The 16,791-nt window shown below is 46.6% G+C and overlaps 2 protein-coding genes across 2 annotated transcripts; one reads left to right on the forward strand and one right to left on the reverse strand.

Annotated features, from left to right (window-relative positions):
- Positions 1-442: 442 nt before the first annotated feature.
- LOC115321842 lies at positions 443-2,278 on the reverse strand. The gene has a single exon (XM_040207290.2). It carries the CDS (start codon positions 2,177-2,179, stop codon positions 443-445), a length of 1,737 nt encoding a protein of 578 aa, XP_040063224.1. The 5' UTR covers positions 2,180-2,278.
- A 2,035-nt stretch (positions 2,279-4,313) lies between these two features.
- Positions 4,314-7,123, forward strand: LOC8037031 (39S ribosomal protein L48, mitochondrial). Its single transcript, XM_029980268.3, has 5 exons — positions 4,314-4,503; positions 4,590-4,676; positions 4,760-4,896; positions 5,218-5,320; positions 6,833-7,123. The coding sequence occupies exons 1-5, from the start codon at positions 4,483-4,485 to the stop codon at positions 7,040-7,042; spliced, it is 558 nt and encodes a 185-aa protein (XP_029836128.1). The 5' UTR covers positions 4,314-4,482; the 3' UTR covers positions 7,043-7,123.
- The last annotated feature ends 9,668 nt before the right edge of the window (positions 7,124-16,791 follow it).

Consider the following 16,791-nt stretch of genomic DNA (forward strand, 5'->3'; position numbering starts at 1 on the left):
GACCTAAATCAGTTGGTGTATTGGCATTTGCTCGCTAACAATGAAGTCATGGAATTCATTCAAGGAGTGTGAATGCGCTTTTTTAGTATTTAAGGTTACACTCGCGGCTCGCCTCAACGCCTCAACATTATGCCGCCATTTCTGACAGCAAGTTTCGATTTCGTCTGGAAAGTGATAAATTAACTTCAGCTTTTTAATAAAAAAAATTGCTTCTTCAGTCTTTTTTTTTGTGATTAATACCTGAGTGTAGAAATATTATGTTGGAAGAAGCTACGAATCTCACATGTTAATATTTAAAAGTATTTGTTGTAGCACCAATCTGATCCAATCCATCCAGCCTGCGAGCCGAGCCAGGCCAGAGCCTCTGGCCAGGCCATGCGTGTTTCGGTGTTCGTTCTTCGTTGACATGTCTCGCTGTTCGTAAGCTTGAGATTCCTTCATGCTAATCATCATTTGCACACTCGAAGATAGTCATCATTCTTCCGGAATTTTGTAAATCATAAATTTCACCGTACGTTATGAACAAGCTCGGAAAACCTGCAGTTCGTTCGAGGTACACCTGCAAGCATTCCACTGGACACAATTCCCGAACCTCTTCGAATGCTGGGAAGAAGAGGGTGGGAAGGGGTTTAGATGCCCCAGAAGTCTTTCTGAGGCCACTGAGCCCAAGCTCCCAACCCGCGGATTGTTTACGGATGTGGCATGTTGAAAGCAGGCACAAGTCTGACGTCCTGCCTGCTGAGGCAAGGGCTAATAGCATAGCTAGCTTGCTAGTAAGCATCTTGAGGCTAAGATCCTTGTTAGGACCCCACGACTGCAGGAGGGTTGTCACCGTTTCAACCCTCCAAGTTGTGGGGTATCGGGGTTTGGGGGGGTTAGAATTAAACACTCCCTTCATAAGGCGCACAACTGATGGGTGTTCCCCTAGAGGGCAACCGTCAAAGTTATGCAAGATCTGAGACAAGGCAGAACGGTAACACCCTATAGTGCGATACGCCAGGCCCTCCTTAAAGAGGCTAGCGAGGAAGTTGAGCACCTGTGTTAAAGTGGGAGAAAAGGGATCAACAGTCCTTGAATGGCACCAGCGTTCCCACCTGCGCCAGCAAGAGGTGTAGGTGAGCTGTGTTCCCCGCCTCCATGATGCCTCAATGAGGTGTGCAGCCTGCTCCGAAAGTTGGCTATGAGTTTGCTGGAGTTGGTCAGTCTCCATGCTGCTAGTGTCAGGCTCCCCGTGCTGAGCATTGGATGTACCTGCCCGTCGTGGCTGCGCAGTAGGTCGTGTGATTGGGGAAGACGACGCGGTTCCTCGTATGAGTGGTGCAGCAGCGAGGCATACCATGGCTGAGATGGCCAAACTGGAGCTACTAGAATGAGCGGACTGTTGGAGCTCTGCAACTTGGCAATGCATCTGCTCACAAGGCTGAACGGTGGGAAGGCATAGAGGCCCTGACCCGTCCAGTCCTGGCTGAGAGCATCCACTGCTGCCGCCTGAGGATCCGGCTTCCAGCTGTAGTAGTGCCTCACCTGGTGGTTGGAGAAGTCTGCAAAAAGGTCCGTGTGCACGGGGCCCCACAGACAGTTGATCCTGCTGAATGTGAACGGGCACAGCTTCCAACTGCTGGCATCCATCACTCTCCTGGATGCTTGGTCTGCATCCGTGTTCATGTGCCCCGGAATATGTTGCGCCCTGACTGATATTCCCCTCGCCCAACACCACGACCATAGCTCGTGGGCTATCCTGGTGAGTTGTGGAGAGCAGGTGCTGCCCCTCCTGTTGATGGCCGCTACTGCTGCTGTGTTGTCTAGCTCGAGGAGGATGGAGCCCCGAGACACATTCTTTGCCAGCGCCTGAAGGGCCAGGAAGGCTGCCATCAGCTCCAGGGCATTGATGTGCCAAGTGGATTGGAGTGGTGTCCAGTGATGCCCGATCGTCCACCCCTCCGAGCATGCTCCCCACCCCTTCAGCGAGCTGTCCGACTGTATCGTCTGTACTACTGGGGGTGTCTTGATCTGGCCCCTTGGGGTCTTCCTCAGTGCTCGGATCCACCACGCTAAGTCCTGCCGCGTGTCCCTGGATAGTGTAAGAGTGGTCGTGTATGTACCTCTCTGTAGGGCCCGTCTCAAATCTGTTTGAAGGTTCCTGATATAAAAGGAACCCTCCGGCAGTACCATTAGGCATGCATTCAGTTGTCCCGCCAAGCTTGCGACTTGGCGGGCCGAGATCACCGGTTGCTCTAGCCTCTGCTGTAGGTGGTCTAACAGGTTGGCGAGTTTCTCTCCAGGGAGCTCGAGTGTCAATCGTCTCGAGTCTATCGATAGTCCCAGAAACAACAAGTCCCGGGCTGGTGTCAGTACCGACTTCTCCAAGTTTACGGCAAAACCCAGGTTTTGTAGGAGGTTCACGATTAGATGTCCCTGGTTTGCGAGTAGGGAGGGGGATTGGTCCATGACAAGGATATCGTCCAAGAACATGACAATGCGAAGTCCCTTGGACCGGAGATAGGCCGCGACTGGTTTCAGTAGTTTTGTGAAAACTCTCGGTGCCGATCTGAGGCCAAATGGCAGCACGTTCCAACGGTAGACCCTGTCCCCCTCTCGGAAGCCGAGCCAGGGGCGGTCCTGGTGGCAGATTGGGACAGACAGGTATGCGTCCTTCAGGTCGATACGTATCATGGAGTCGCCCTGCTGGATAAGATCCCTCACAGAGTGCCACCCCTCCATCTTGAAGTGGTTGTGTTGCACCGACTCGTTTAGTTGTCGGAGATCTAGAATTGGGCGCATCTTGTTGTCCTTCTTTGGTACCATGAAGAAGGGGGAGAGGAACTTCACTTCGGAGGGTGGTACCCGAGAGACCGCTCCCTTTCTGACCAGCTCGGACACTGCCTCCCGGACCTGATTTGACTGCCCTCGGGTCGGCACGTTGTGCAACCCTTGAATCGCTGGTACCTGTGCAAACTCCAGCTTGTACCCCTGTGTTGTCTGAAGGACCCAAGCATCGTGGGTGAGTAACCTCCAAGCTTCGCGGCAATATGCCAGTCGGCCCGCGGGCGGCAGTGCTAAGAGGTGCGGGCTTACCGTTGCCTCGATGTCCCTGGCGGGGGTAGGCCCCCCTCGTGTAGCCTCGGGAAGGGGGCCCCCCGTGAAAGGGCTGCCGGCCCACACTCCGGCTCTGGGCACTGGTCCCTGGGGCAGCCGAGCTGCGGGACCTCTTGGCTGCTGGCTCCGCGGCGGGAGGGGGCGGTTGGCGGGCTTCCCGGAGGACCTTGATGGTCTCGTTCCGCGTTCGCAGCTGCCCCAGGAAGCCCTCTCCAAACAGCAGTGGGGATCCCTCGTCCCCGCCGTCATGGGCCACCATCTGGCGGAGGTCTGGGGCCACTCGTGCAATCACCCCCTCCCGGCGCTCGCGGGAGAGCGACGCGAAGAGCCGCCCGAGATGGGCGGTAGCTGCCCCCACGTGGTCAGCCACCGTCTTTCTATCAATGGCCTCCTCCGTGAGGCCAATCTCTAATAGGCCAACCAGTGGCCCCATAGCAGCGGCCACTCCGTCTTGGCTTTCTCGGAGTGCCTGGTCCCGGGCAGCGACGTTGGCGGGCCCTTCCGAGCCACCCTTTGGACGGCGGCTCCTCTCCTTCGCCAGGGCCTTCATTTCCGGATTTAGCTCCGGCACTGTGGCGAAGGGGAGCCGCGGTCGCGGGAAGCTCGTCAGGGCCGCCCTGCACCGCTCCGCGCGCCCTTCGGGGCCCCAGTGCTCTTTGAGGAAGTCGAGGAGGGCAGGGTCCACCTCCCGGGGGCGGCCCTCCGTCGGTCTCCCCAACCAGGCATGGGGCTCGTCAGCGGGACGCAAAGGGTCCAGGTCTGGCGAGTTGCTCCGCTCACTATGTCGGAGTTCGACATCCTCCGTGGCTAACGGAGGGAGGCGGTTGGTGAGCACCGCTACCGAAGTAGCGATGTTCGCCACCGTTCGTTGGAGCTCCACGATCTCGGCGGTTGACATCTGAGAAGCAGTTGTGAACTTGATAGTAAGTGCTTCCATAGGCTTCGTATAATTCCCGCTCTAACTTCAGGTAAGTACCATTCGTCAGAACTGGTAATTATGCCGCCATTTCTGACAGCAAGTTTCGATTTCGTCTGGAAAGTGATAAATTAACTTCAGCTTTTTAATAAAAAAAATTGCTTCTTCAGTCTTTTTTTTTGTGATTAATACCTGAGTGTAGAAATATTATGTTGGAAGAAGCTACGAATCTCACATGTTAATATTTAAAAGTATTCGTTGTAGCACCAATCTGATCCAATCCATCCAGCCTGCGAGCCGAGCCAGGCCAGAGCCTCTGGCCAGGCCATGCGTGTTTCGGTGTTCGTTCTTCGTTGACATGTCTCGCTGTTCGTAAGCTTGAGATTCCTTCATGCTAATCATCATTTGCACACTCGAAGATAGTCATCATTCTTCCGGAATTTTGTAAATCATAAATTTCACCGTACGTTATGAACAAGCTCGGAAAACACGTAAGTTGCCCAACGATCCTCTGCTCTGACCGCTCCGACCTCGAAACCGAGGCCGCAACTTTTCTCTGGTTTTCCTGCCTCCAAAGGTTTTTCAGCTTTTGCAAGGACTTCCGAAGTCAAGCTTATGGAGCAGAAGAATGATCATGAAATACCACGAGCCCGAATACCTTCAGGTAATGATTCCTAAGTTGCAATCGACAACTTTCTCGGGTTGTAGTTTCGCTTTAAGGTGGCTTTTCAAACGCTTCGTTTTCAGTATTTAAAACCACCGCTCCCGGTTTACGACGGCCTGGTCAACGTACAGCTGAAAGGCTACGATTTCACCGTGCTGGAAAATAACGCCAAGAAAGTCGCCAAAATCGCCGCTCTTTTGGGAATTCGAGTCTCAGAATGGTAAGCGTGGGTTCTACCCTATCCGCCGTTCCTACTGCGCAAAGGAGTGCAGGGTTACACGTGCTATTCAGCAGTATTTGTACATCGTTTCACCTTAAGCCCGAACGCAATCAGGGGCTTGGACACACAAAAGTCTGGGTCGGGGTGTCGGCTGAGTTCGGACTTGTGGAACGAAGTGTAGAATGAGGTGTGCGTATTGTATACATTTGATGTTGGCCGTTTTTTTTTTTTTTTTTTTTTCTCTCGCTTGTTGCATTTAAAATACATTCATAAATGAAAATAATTTGTGCATGGTTATTGATGTTCATCTCCTTTAAATAGCTGGGCTACCCCGCTGGAGTCCTTCGCAGCGTCGACTTACAAACCTCAGAGCACAACAGTGGAAGACACATACAAACTGAATGTTTATGAACGCAATGTACAGGTGAGCAATTCTTTTGTTGTGACTTGACCATCTGTAGTATAAGAGTTGCACACAAAAGCCACAGTGTTCATTGTTTGGTGTATGCGGGTGGATGTTTTTGCGTGTTTGGTCGTTTTTCATTTGGCCTGGTGAAAACGTTTAGTGGGAGGCTCTGTAATCTCTATTAGTGAGGAGATTGATTGAGATGTAAAGGGTGCTCTGTCCAGCTTGTTTTCCTGAAAGCTCGGCATTTACCCAACACAAGGCCCTTTGCACTGGTTTCTTTATGCCATCTTTGATCGAGCGCAGGGCACAAATTGGATATGAAGTACTGCGTCAGCGTTCGGCTGGGTCTTGTGTTCCGTTTGTGCTTCACTGATTGAACACAAGCTCTAGCCAAATGCTGACAGAGTGTTTGGCGATGTCAGCCGACCACTGCATCGGAAATGCAAACAAATAACTCGTATTGTTGACCTCGTGGGTTTAGTTCTCAACCTTACCGCTAGAAGCACAATGGTTAGACCTCCTCTCCAATGGTGAACCCCCTTGTGCTGTGTCAGTGGCCCAAGTCATACTATTAATTATTGGACCCAATTTTAATGTGGGGTCTGCCACAAAACCTTCAGTGAGAGTGTGGATCTAAAATCGATACAGCAATTTGGGATGGTTCCTCCAAATTTCTCGACCACGGTTTGCTACGGAAACCGAGACCGGTATCTGCAGCTGTGCTTACTGGACACACATTCTTAACTCTTACGTAGAATTGTTGAAACTGCAAATGGGCAGAAGTTTGAAAGGTACCTTAGTGTTGCTCACTCTGATGGTTATACTACGCCATTTCAGCGTGACTAGGAAATGGGCGAAGACCCAGCCCCTGTGAGCCAATTAGAGTGACAGAGTGCAGCATGTGACCGCCCTCTATAATCAGAATTGTGCACAAATGATACATTGTCACATGTCTCATTCCAACCCTCCTCTTTGCCTTTGCCACGTTATGCTGGAATAGAATGTAGAAGCAAGTAACATTCAAAATTAAGTGTGTAACTTAGTCAATTTCGCTGCCATCCCCATAAAATTGATGCAATCGGATATACTGCATCATTCGCGGCAGTCATACTTGTCCGAGTTTACTCCGTAAAATGGTGCCAACTTATTTGCTTGTTTTGTTTATTTGCTTATTTATTGATGATGCCTAGCAGCAGTAGCAGCAACAATACATCGTAACACCGACGAGAAAATAAAATAAAACATTCTAACATTATGCACATAACAATACCGAACAGTGTAAAAACCCACATGTCCTACGACAGCTCCGACATCACAGTTTTCAGAACTATTTAAATACTTTGACGTATCTATTGCAGACGACAAAAATGCTCTTAAGAAAGTATTCCATTCGAAAAAGAGGCAAGAGTTGAAGCGTTTACTGACATAAAACGGTTCTATTGAGCTTGAAGAACAAAAAGGCACACCAAAGCCTACAATGGACACTAGACTTGGGCATGACTGATACTGTGCCGTTCATGACTGCAGGTGTCGCTATTGTCTGGTGTTGTGGCGCCCATCTTCCTCGAAGCAGTGCAGTCTTCGCTCGCCGAAGGTGTCAGGCTGAGCGTGCACCCCCATCTACCAGAGCACGAAGAGATCCGTTACGTGCCCGACTTGGAGCTGGAAGAGCTGCAGAGGCAGTTAGACGAGATTGTGAATCCTCCTGCCTCCAAACACATCAAGAAAGGCTTTTAGACTGATGCACAGACCACACTGACACTGTGCAAGTGTATTTGTTGCATTACATAAAATGAAATCGACCATTTCATTGTAAAATGTCTCGCTAAGTTGTGTGTCTGTCAGGAGGCTCCAGAGCCATAGTTTCTGAAAAAAGACGCCTCTGACATAAATTAACCTGGGGGTAATTTAGTCAGATAAAGTAGATGAAAACTACATCTGCATTTTTGCAGTTTTTCTCGTTTTCTTTTAGGTTTGAAAATGAGGTGTTGAAATGACTGAAGCAAAATGGTATATTGACGAGTTCCATTAGTGCACTTTAGTATCAGACCTTTCTTCATGCACATGTTAAATGCAAGTGTCAGTGATCATAATTCTATGATGTCTGGCACTTTCTTTCCTTTTGTATTTGCATTACAGGCAACAAAACATGCATTCCTTGATTTTTTTTTAGTGTTTCTTTTTATATACACATTTGACGATTTGGTTGCTTATAGATAAAATGCTGTGATTTTGATCTTTTTCTCTAAATTTATTCTGGTATCAATATTTTTTGGCGCTTGTTTTTAGTGCCGGGCAAGATATTAGGTTTTATCAGGGCTAATGGTATAAAACGATATCATCTCGACTTTCTTTTCTCCACAAACATTGTTACTGACTGTTCTAGTGTCAGCTAAGCAGGTGATCCTGGACAAGGAGAGTAAGCTTCATGAATTAACACTGCACTTAGAAAATACATTTGTACATCTTTAAAACTACAAGCAGAAATAGTGACCAGGTTGTCATTGTCGCAACCGAGATGAAAGTCGGCGTACGAAGAAAACTTCGCATAAATACTACATACCTGGCTCTATTTGGTGCTTTTTCAGCTGAGGATGTCGCGCTGGCTTGACGGGCTATACTCTTATAGGCCGGTTCTCACATGCAGCGAAGCGCTGATGTAGCGCTCCTCACGTGCCATCAGCTGCTTATCGTATGCCATGAGCAACAGTTTTGACGGTGCGATACAAAGCTGGTGAACGCTGCCGTCAGCACGCGCTTAGCGCGAGGTTAGTGCTATGCTTGTAGCGCTCCGCTGCATGTGTGAACGGGCCTTATGATGTATTGCAGGAAAGGCTACAAGCGCGAGCTCCTTGCTCAAAGGTACATCTCGGCGGCACATGCTCTCGTGCGTTAAGAGCAGCTCCCAACGCTATGAGCTCGTGCTTCTAGCCTTCTCTGCGGTACAACATAAGGTGAAACGTAGTATAGTTAATACGCGAGACGAGGTGGTGAGGGTCTGCATTAGTGGCTCAGTGGCACGACTCGCAGATGAGATGTTTGTCGTCTCTTTCATCAAGAACTTCAAAATCGTCAAATCCATTCACGTGATCTTCAGTGGTATTTTTTCTGCCCATGCTGATTGGCACCCAAATATAGTCTTGTTCACCAAATGAACTGTCATTTTTTGTTTTTTGATGCTTGAAGAAAACGGGGCGTTGAAGAAAAAGTGAGTAAACAGGCAAGCTGGTTGATGTTACACATTTCTTTAAAGGGTCGCGAGAAAGCTTTGCCAAAATAGTAGGGTGGCGGCAAGTGTGATTAGACAGAACCAGAATCTTGTGCACCTCAGGAAATCAGTTTATTATCACGCCTGCCACATGCTTCCGTGCCGTGGCTACCGAGCACCGTGGCGCTTGCGCCGCTCGCGGCAACATTCACTGCCTCTCACCAGCGCGTCGAGCTTCGCCGCTTTGCGCCGGAGTGTTGGGAGCAGCGTCTGACCGGGGGGAGGGGAGGGAGGAGAAAAAAGCGAAGGAAGCGCCTGGCTTAGCGCGGTAGACACGCAAATTATGCTCAGGATTATTACAGGTCGACCTTTGCTTAGCTTATAGGTTGATCTCCAATTTAAGAAAAATATTTAAGAAAGAACAAAACGCTGGTCTATATTTGGATACATACGGTGGTCTCGGTAGTTCCCGTGCAGCTGTCGATCGCTAGAGCAGCGATCTTAGACTTTGGTTCCAACGCCGCTAGAGAACAGTGTCACTTTTAAGGAACAAGTGTTGCATAATGTTTTTGGCTGGTTGTGTTTGCAGTTTATGTCACTAGGGTCCAGCGTTTGCTAGGTTCATAATACTTGGAGGATGCGTTTTTATTGATAGTCGTGTTAGTGGATATGCTGGTTCTTGCATTTTATAGGAATTTCATTTACAGGCTAAATAAACAAGTGTAAAATGGGGAGGAAAGACAGGCTTTATCTGAACTGAAATTTTTGCTCTAGGGTTCATTTTTCAGCCATATATATATATATATATATATATATATATATATATATATATATATATATATATATATTTATTGTAAATGGAACCTACTCTGATCGGAGCCTTGTTTCTGAAAAGAAAGCTGTGTGTTCCTTTTGCGCTCTATCCTTATCACGAAAGGTAATAAGTATTATGCTCCAGTATCGGAGAGGAACCCTCAGTCATTATCATGGATAAACTTACTTGGCGATGTGATCCCTTTTTTTTAAGTGATTTGCCAACAGATGTTGGCATTTGCTCCAAAAGCGGCAGTGGCAGCTCCAAACCAATAATATACAAGGTGTTTCTGCGAAAGGTTTCAAAAATCCCTAAAACTTTGCTATTGGAGATAGAAACCTTGCGGGACCAAGTGGTGGACGTCAAGGATACTAAAAACATACTAATGGACCTTTTCCGAGAAGCGTTCTGCGCACGCGCGAGCGCCCGATGCCAAGCGGCAGAAGTCTGAACGAAAAATCGAGGAAATTCGGAATGAGCCTGTGGATAAGCGAGTAGAACACGTAATTGCAGCATATATATAATTGGGTTACACAAAAAAAGAAAGTGGACGGAAGGAAAAACACAACGATTGGGTGGACGCCACGGATGCCCATTTTTAAGCTCGCGTTGGGCACGCGCCGCAGCGCGGAGAGCGAAGAAACTGGTAGCGTAGCTCCCGGTATCGATTGGTAGCGCAGGTAGGTCACCTCCTCGATTTTTAGTTCGTGCAGACACCGCCTGGTGCGTCGGTATGTGGAAAAGGTCCATTAGCAAAATAATTACCTAAAATTTTCTAAATCGTTTTTTTTTTAATTAGTGGAAATAAACGTATAAGAATAATTTTTATTCCCATCGATTATGATGGGGGGCCTGAGGAAAGCTGCAGCGCGGTGTGCAAGTAGACTAGCCTTCGGGCCCTTACATTGAGAAACTTGCGAGGCATAATCGAAAATCACTAGATCAACTGTTGTAAGAAAGATATTCGCTCTTTCTTGCGTGAGTTGAAACGTGGTGGCGCCAGTGTGCAAATAGCCCCCAATGACTTCCTGTTCTGGACTAGACGGCGGGTTTTGCAGTATTTGCGAAGTCAAATACGCAGGCCGCGTGGAAATGGCCGCTTATAACACTGTCAGACTTCATTCACTATTATTATAAAATAACGATAAGTAAAAAATTAGGAAATGTACGTAAACCGGAAGTGTGCCGGGGCTAAACAGTAGGTGGCCCCACTGAGTTTGTTGCCAAACAAAAAAGTGGCGAATAACGCAGAGGCAGCATTTTACGGCATTCGGAAAAAGTGCTCAGTTTGGACGCGTTTGTAGGTTTCGGTTTCTTATTTGAGATACCTATTTGCGTCCGGGGTCATGCTCCCCGGTGGTCGCGACACGAAGCCACCGCCTCGCCTGAGCCTTCCTCGTAGCATGGAGGGAAGTATATGGCGCACGTATGTTGCACGTCTCGTTGCGCGGAGATGGACTCCGATAAGAAATCGAAACTTAGAAACGCGTTCAAATCACTGATGGCGCATAGCTGCTCTTCAAACAAGGCGCAAGTGAAGCCAGCGGAAGTTCGATGTTTGTCCCGGAAGTCAGGCGTGTGCTGGGCTTCCTAGTGCATTCAGACGATATTTCGGTTCATGCTTTTTTCTATCTTTGATTGAGTTATAATACTCCCGTTCCGAATTAAACCCATAGAATAAGGCATTTGAACGTGGGACATACGGACACTTGATCAACTAGACTCTCCAAATTTTCACATCGAATGGCTTCCCAGGAGACTTCTTTCTTGGGTCCGCATGCGCTGTTACTCCGCAACGCGCAGGCTCTCTTGGGATGACAAGAAAAAATCTAGCGCCCTAACTGCTGTTCGGTTCAGCACTCGGAAGAGTTGAAAAGCATGTCAAGCGCTTACTTCCGGGACAAGCCGCTTACTTCCGGTTGCTTCATACCTGCTTGCTCAATGCGCCGTCCAGGTTGTTTTCACATGACGTCAATCCGCCATTTCGTTGTTAGTCTGTTTTGTCAAAGAAATTTACTAATATGAAGGATTACATAGCAACCTGTCAAGGAGTTGTCAGCGTGGCAAGACTTATAAGCTTCTGTGCTCTACGGATTTAAGGGGTCATGTAAATCCTTGGAATGCTCGCCTTCGGAACACACCAAACAGCTAAAAACAACTAAATGGGGGACAAAATTACGTCAGTGAAAACACCCTATAGTGGAGATCAGTGGCCCAAACAAAGTGTTTTTACGGAACGCCGTAAAATGCTGTTCCTGCCCTATATCTTTCTAAAAAGAGTTGATTCAGTGGTTTTCGATTATGCTTAAGGCTGCGGTCCCACGGCAGCCATCTTGAACAAGGCGTTAGTTCAACCAAGAGATGGCGACACGCACCCGTGGGGTGGCCGAAACACCGGTTGCTCGTGATGGTGCTCGAGCACCATCACGTTCCCCTCGTGGCCTTGCTCGCGCCGCTGCCAGCTGTGCTCAGCTAGCTCAAGTAGCGTGGCCCAGCAAACGGATGTATGCGTGAATTTCAGGCTGGGTATAAATTGTTTCCTGATATAGGGAGATGCGGTTCGGCGGTTGTAACGGGCTTTCGCAATAATTGTTACCAAGGAGAAATCAAATGTTGATTGACGTGTCAATATTCTATCAATGAAAATTTCCTCTGCAGGAATGCACGCTCAGTAGACTCAATCTTTCAAGACACCAGTGGAAGCGGACGTCAAGTAAACTGCTCTCGATTTACGGTACTTAACTCACCATTTTAATGACGACTAAAATAACGTCACGAAATATTGTGTTTCACGGGGTCCGGAAGATGTTGTAAAGGTTGTTACATTATAGGGGGGGGGGGGGGGGGGGGGGGGGGGGGGGTTCCTAGAAACTTTCTGCAAAGACTCGAAGTCTTCCTTGAGTCCAACGCCATCATGAACAGAAACTGAAAACGATCCACTATTCAGTCGGTGAATGGCGAAACGTAGGGTGCCTCAAGCGAAACGTATCCGCATCTGCGGAGTCATGGTCGATGCGTACTCTAAGTGGCTGGAAGTTTACACGATGCGTGCCACGACGTCCAAACACGTCATTGACGTTCTATGGTCTCTTTTACCTACTTTTGCCCTACCGAAAATACTTTTCTCTGATAACGCTATAAATTTCGCTTCAAATAAAAAAAAAAACATGTTTTTGAAGAAGAAAAAAAACAAAAAAAAAAAAAAAAACGGCACGAGGCATCAGATTAGTGCACCATAGCATCCTGCAACTAACGGGCAAGCAGAACAGATGGTGTGCGAAACGGAAAAAATGCCTTTTTGAAGCTTACGGAAAGAGCAGTTCAGTGAAGAATCGCCAGGTTCTTGTTCCAGCAGCACGCGACGGTCTCAAATTGCACGGTTTAAAACACCCGCCGAAGCAATATTCGGCGGACGAAGAGCCACACCCTTCGATCTCATGATACTATGGCCTACGAACGAAGATCGAGAGATTCCCACATCGGGAGTAATGGCAGTTTATTCGGTCGGACAACTCGTCTACGTGAGGAAGTTCAGCGGAAGTCGAACCTTCCATGTAAAACTTGAGTAGAAAAGGCTCTATGTTGGTTGACCATGCAGAAGGTGTCATCCCTCTGAATACGTTGGATATCAATGCCCATGAGTGTAAATATAACTAAATCACAAAACTCCATTTGTGTATTGTGCAATTGCCCTTATATTTGATAGTAGAAGCCATGGTGGTGATTTGTACCTTTCATACCAGGCTCCTATTTCTTATTTTTCGCCTCATACTCCTTTGCGGTTTAAGTATGCTTCAAGAATCTTTTGGAACGGGGACACTTTACGTCAACGAGGCCATTTGTTCCAAGTAGTCAATCAGAGAACGCTGCTGGAAATCCGCCCCTCATATTAACGAATAAACCGCACTTCTGCACAGTGCAGTTTTCCTGTTCCACGTACAGTTGTAAAGCAGCATCCTCATTGATTCTACCATATTCTGCTGCGGGTGAAGAAAGTCTTCGGCTACACGATACTTGAAACAAGTCTGGCACCGTACGTTGTGGTTAGACACCCACTAATGTCGTCGTCCTTATAGAGCCTCATCATTTAATCATTACCTCGTCACCTCATATTGCTCTTCATCAACAGTAAGTACAATAGGCTGCCGCAATATTACAATCAAAGAATTGAAAAATTGAGTCGTTCAGTCCTTCAACAAATTTATTATTTATATAATGTTATTACGTTACATTACCTCGAGACGATCGACGGCCGAGTGCATGGTCTAGCGCGCACCAGCTTGGAGCACTTGGAGCGAAAGCTCGCGCTGCAGAAGCCACCCCGCCCCTGCCCGTTTCGATCTGGATGAGCTTCGTACCGGCGTGCGGTCGTGTATCCCTACTGCGTGCTGCACGTTAAAGACCACAGGTTTGCGGTTGTACCGCACTGGCTAAATTGCTCATCTACAGCTGAGACACCAGACGCCCACTAAGGCAGACTAACTTCGGGCTGTATAAACATACACACAACAGTTTGCAATTAGACGCATAATAACAAAGAACACAGCTTGCCGCCTCTTTTCTTTGGATGCCTTTTTTAAACCAGCGAAAGCTCGCGCGTTCTCTCTTTTGAGACGGTTAGAACGGTCGCACATAAAACCCGCGTTTCTCCTACCCGACCGCTTCCTCCTCTCATTATGTGTAGTTGGTTATAACTAAATAAGCTATAATAATGGTGTATTATTCGTATTTAGTTTCAGTTTCAGTCAGGGAAAATGAATTTCGCGGGAACTAGAGCCAATAAATGAGCGGCGCTTAGAGTATCGGCACTCTCTTCCCCGAGAGTGTCGTGAACGCCGCCATTTTGGTGCTTGTGCAGAGCAGGTGCAACTGCCGATCGTCATGATCCAAAAGTGCGGCATCCTCAACATTAGATTCGGTGTTAGGAAGCTCATGTAATGTTGCTTTGCTTTGTCGCAAACGGTTTAAAGTGGAGGACGGAAAAGCGTTTCTTGTGATTTCAGATAAAGCTTCAAGTAACTGGCAACCATGATTTTAAGCCACAATATGGCCAAGTGTCACTACTCTAAAGCGTAGCTTATTTAATGACATTATTCATGCTCTTTTTCAACAATCTTGTAATACCCTGGAGGGACTATGACGTAAGCCCCGTGGATTCCACAAGACACTACCTTTTGACACCTGCCTCTTCCTCATTGTTCCCACATGTGCCAGTAAATTAGCTACAGTTCAGAGTAACGACACTTGGCCATATTGTGGCTTAAAATCATGGTTGCCAGTTATCTGATGCTTCACCTAAAATCACAGGAAACGCTTTTCCGTCCCCCACAAATGTTTAAACAACCCGCGACAGAGCATTGCAATATTGCATCAGCTTCCTAGTACCGCATCTAATGCTGAGGAAGTCGTACTTTTGGATCATGACGATCGGCCGTTGCGTTTTCTCTGAACAAGACCCAAAATGGCGGCGCCCAAAAGAATTTTGGGGATACTTTAAAGCTCATTTAGTGACTCTAGGCATGAAATGAAGTCGGGTGTATTCTGTTCCTCTTCGTCTTTATCGTTTATTGATTTCAATCATATCGAATAATGAACACATTACATCACGCTACGCTTGTGTAATTATTTGTCTTAGATTTGTTAACCTGACTCAGTGTTAAACCATTCATTTACCGATAGTAAATCTTCCAATATATTTTTTTAATGTGAACGTAAAAAGACACGAAGATTGATGATGATACAGACGCCAACGCCGCCCTCGGAAATTTTTTGAACATTAGAAATCAGCAGTTTGTCTGCCTTCCGCCAAGTAGCGCAACAGAACACCCAAACAGTTTTTAATTGTTTTTAAAATTATCTAAGCTCTACACCTATTAAAAAACCAAAGCAAGATCATTGCGACAATTTAATACATTGCAACGTATATTCATTCCAAACAAGAAATGTTATCTGATGCCAATAAATCTGTTTGATGTCTAAAAATGATATGCGTCAAAAACAGGTAAGTTTGAAGGGCTCCTGAAGCGTTATGACTTTGAAAATGAAAAAAAAGCCATCGTCCACCTCTTGGGCAACCATTGTAGCTCTAAATGTTATAAAGGATTTTATCATAGTTTAATTAGTTCCTCAACGGCATTTGAAGTACCAGGACTCGAAGCACCAAAAAGTGCTACGTTTGATATAAAATATCTAAACAAAAAAATTTTACACAACATTAAATTTTTTGTCTGCATATTGCCAATTATAAGCACAACATCTGTAGCTTATTTCATTGTCCTAGCACTTGTCATTAAAAACATATTTGTGCTGAAAAATGTCAATTTTAGGGCAATATTTGGAGGGATGAAAAAAACAAAGTAGTGCAAATACCAAAAAAGTGTATCGTTACATTCTGCTCCGACATCATCTTAACAAAACTGATATATTGGAACCGTGTTATCTTTAATGGATAGTTCATAAAACATGAACTAGCGGAGCAAGTGAGGGTCCGCGACATCATATTCGCAAAGCTACAAATGCACATGAACAGTAAAAACCAACACACACATAATATTAAATGAAAGAGGATTGCATTGCCTTTCGAATGACATCAATCCCACAAAACAGTGTTTAAAAGGAGATGAGTAATGACCTGCCAAAAAGTATGTGAACTGCCACATTCAGTGGGACCGAGGCCTTAACAAGTTTCTCAGTTTAACCATATGTTTATTATTACTCAATCAAAAATTAATGAATAAAATTTAGGTAATTACCTTGCTAATTAGTCTGTTTTGCAATCCTCGACGTCCATCAAGGCTGGTAGTTCGTTATCACAAAAAGCTTCTTTTTATTTCGAGCACCATATTTGTAGGGATTCTAAAACGCTTTCGCGGAAACTAGCAGAAACACCCCATACTCTTTTCATTGCAAACGCCACCAGCGGTGCTCCAGTCTTTGACATCGCGGAGAACTTTCGGTTCATAAAAATAATGAACAAAGCCCACTTAAACGCCGCTGCTTGAAATGTCGATGAAACGTTGAGCCACCAATTCTTCAGGTGAACGCCAAAAGCTGCTTGGACAGCTTTTTTCCTCAGCCCCCACCATGCTTATACATGGTAAATAAAGCTATTATTATTATTATAATTATTCCAAGGGTACAGAGGCGCAGTGCTTCGTCGTCGCAAGGTATGTGTTTTATCAAGCCGCCCGACTGCGATACTTGCGTTCGACAAAATCTGCCTTTTTCCTGCGGCGCTGCGCTTTCCCATCTTGAATGTCGTCACTTCTGGTATGCGTCAAAACATCGTTTTGGTCTCTCCACGCCGCTGGAAAGTGTTCACGAAAAATGTATGATTGTCACACATTCTTCTTTTCCGTCACCTAAATTTTCTCGCATATTCCAGGTTGAAATGTCTTGTTATTTTTTCCTTCCGCATACCAGATATGAAACCCACGTGACTGAGAACACCAGTCACGTGGTTTC

This window comes from Ixodes scapularis, unplaced genomic scaffold, assembly GCF_016920785.2.
Source record: "Ixodes scapularis isolate PalLabHiFi unplaced genomic scaffold, ASM1692078v2 PGA_scaffold13__105_contigs__length_92229423, whole genome shotgun sequence".
Classification (NCBI taxonomy): Eukaryota; Metazoa; Arthropoda; class Arachnida; order Ixodida; family Ixodidae; genus Ixodes; species Ixodes scapularis.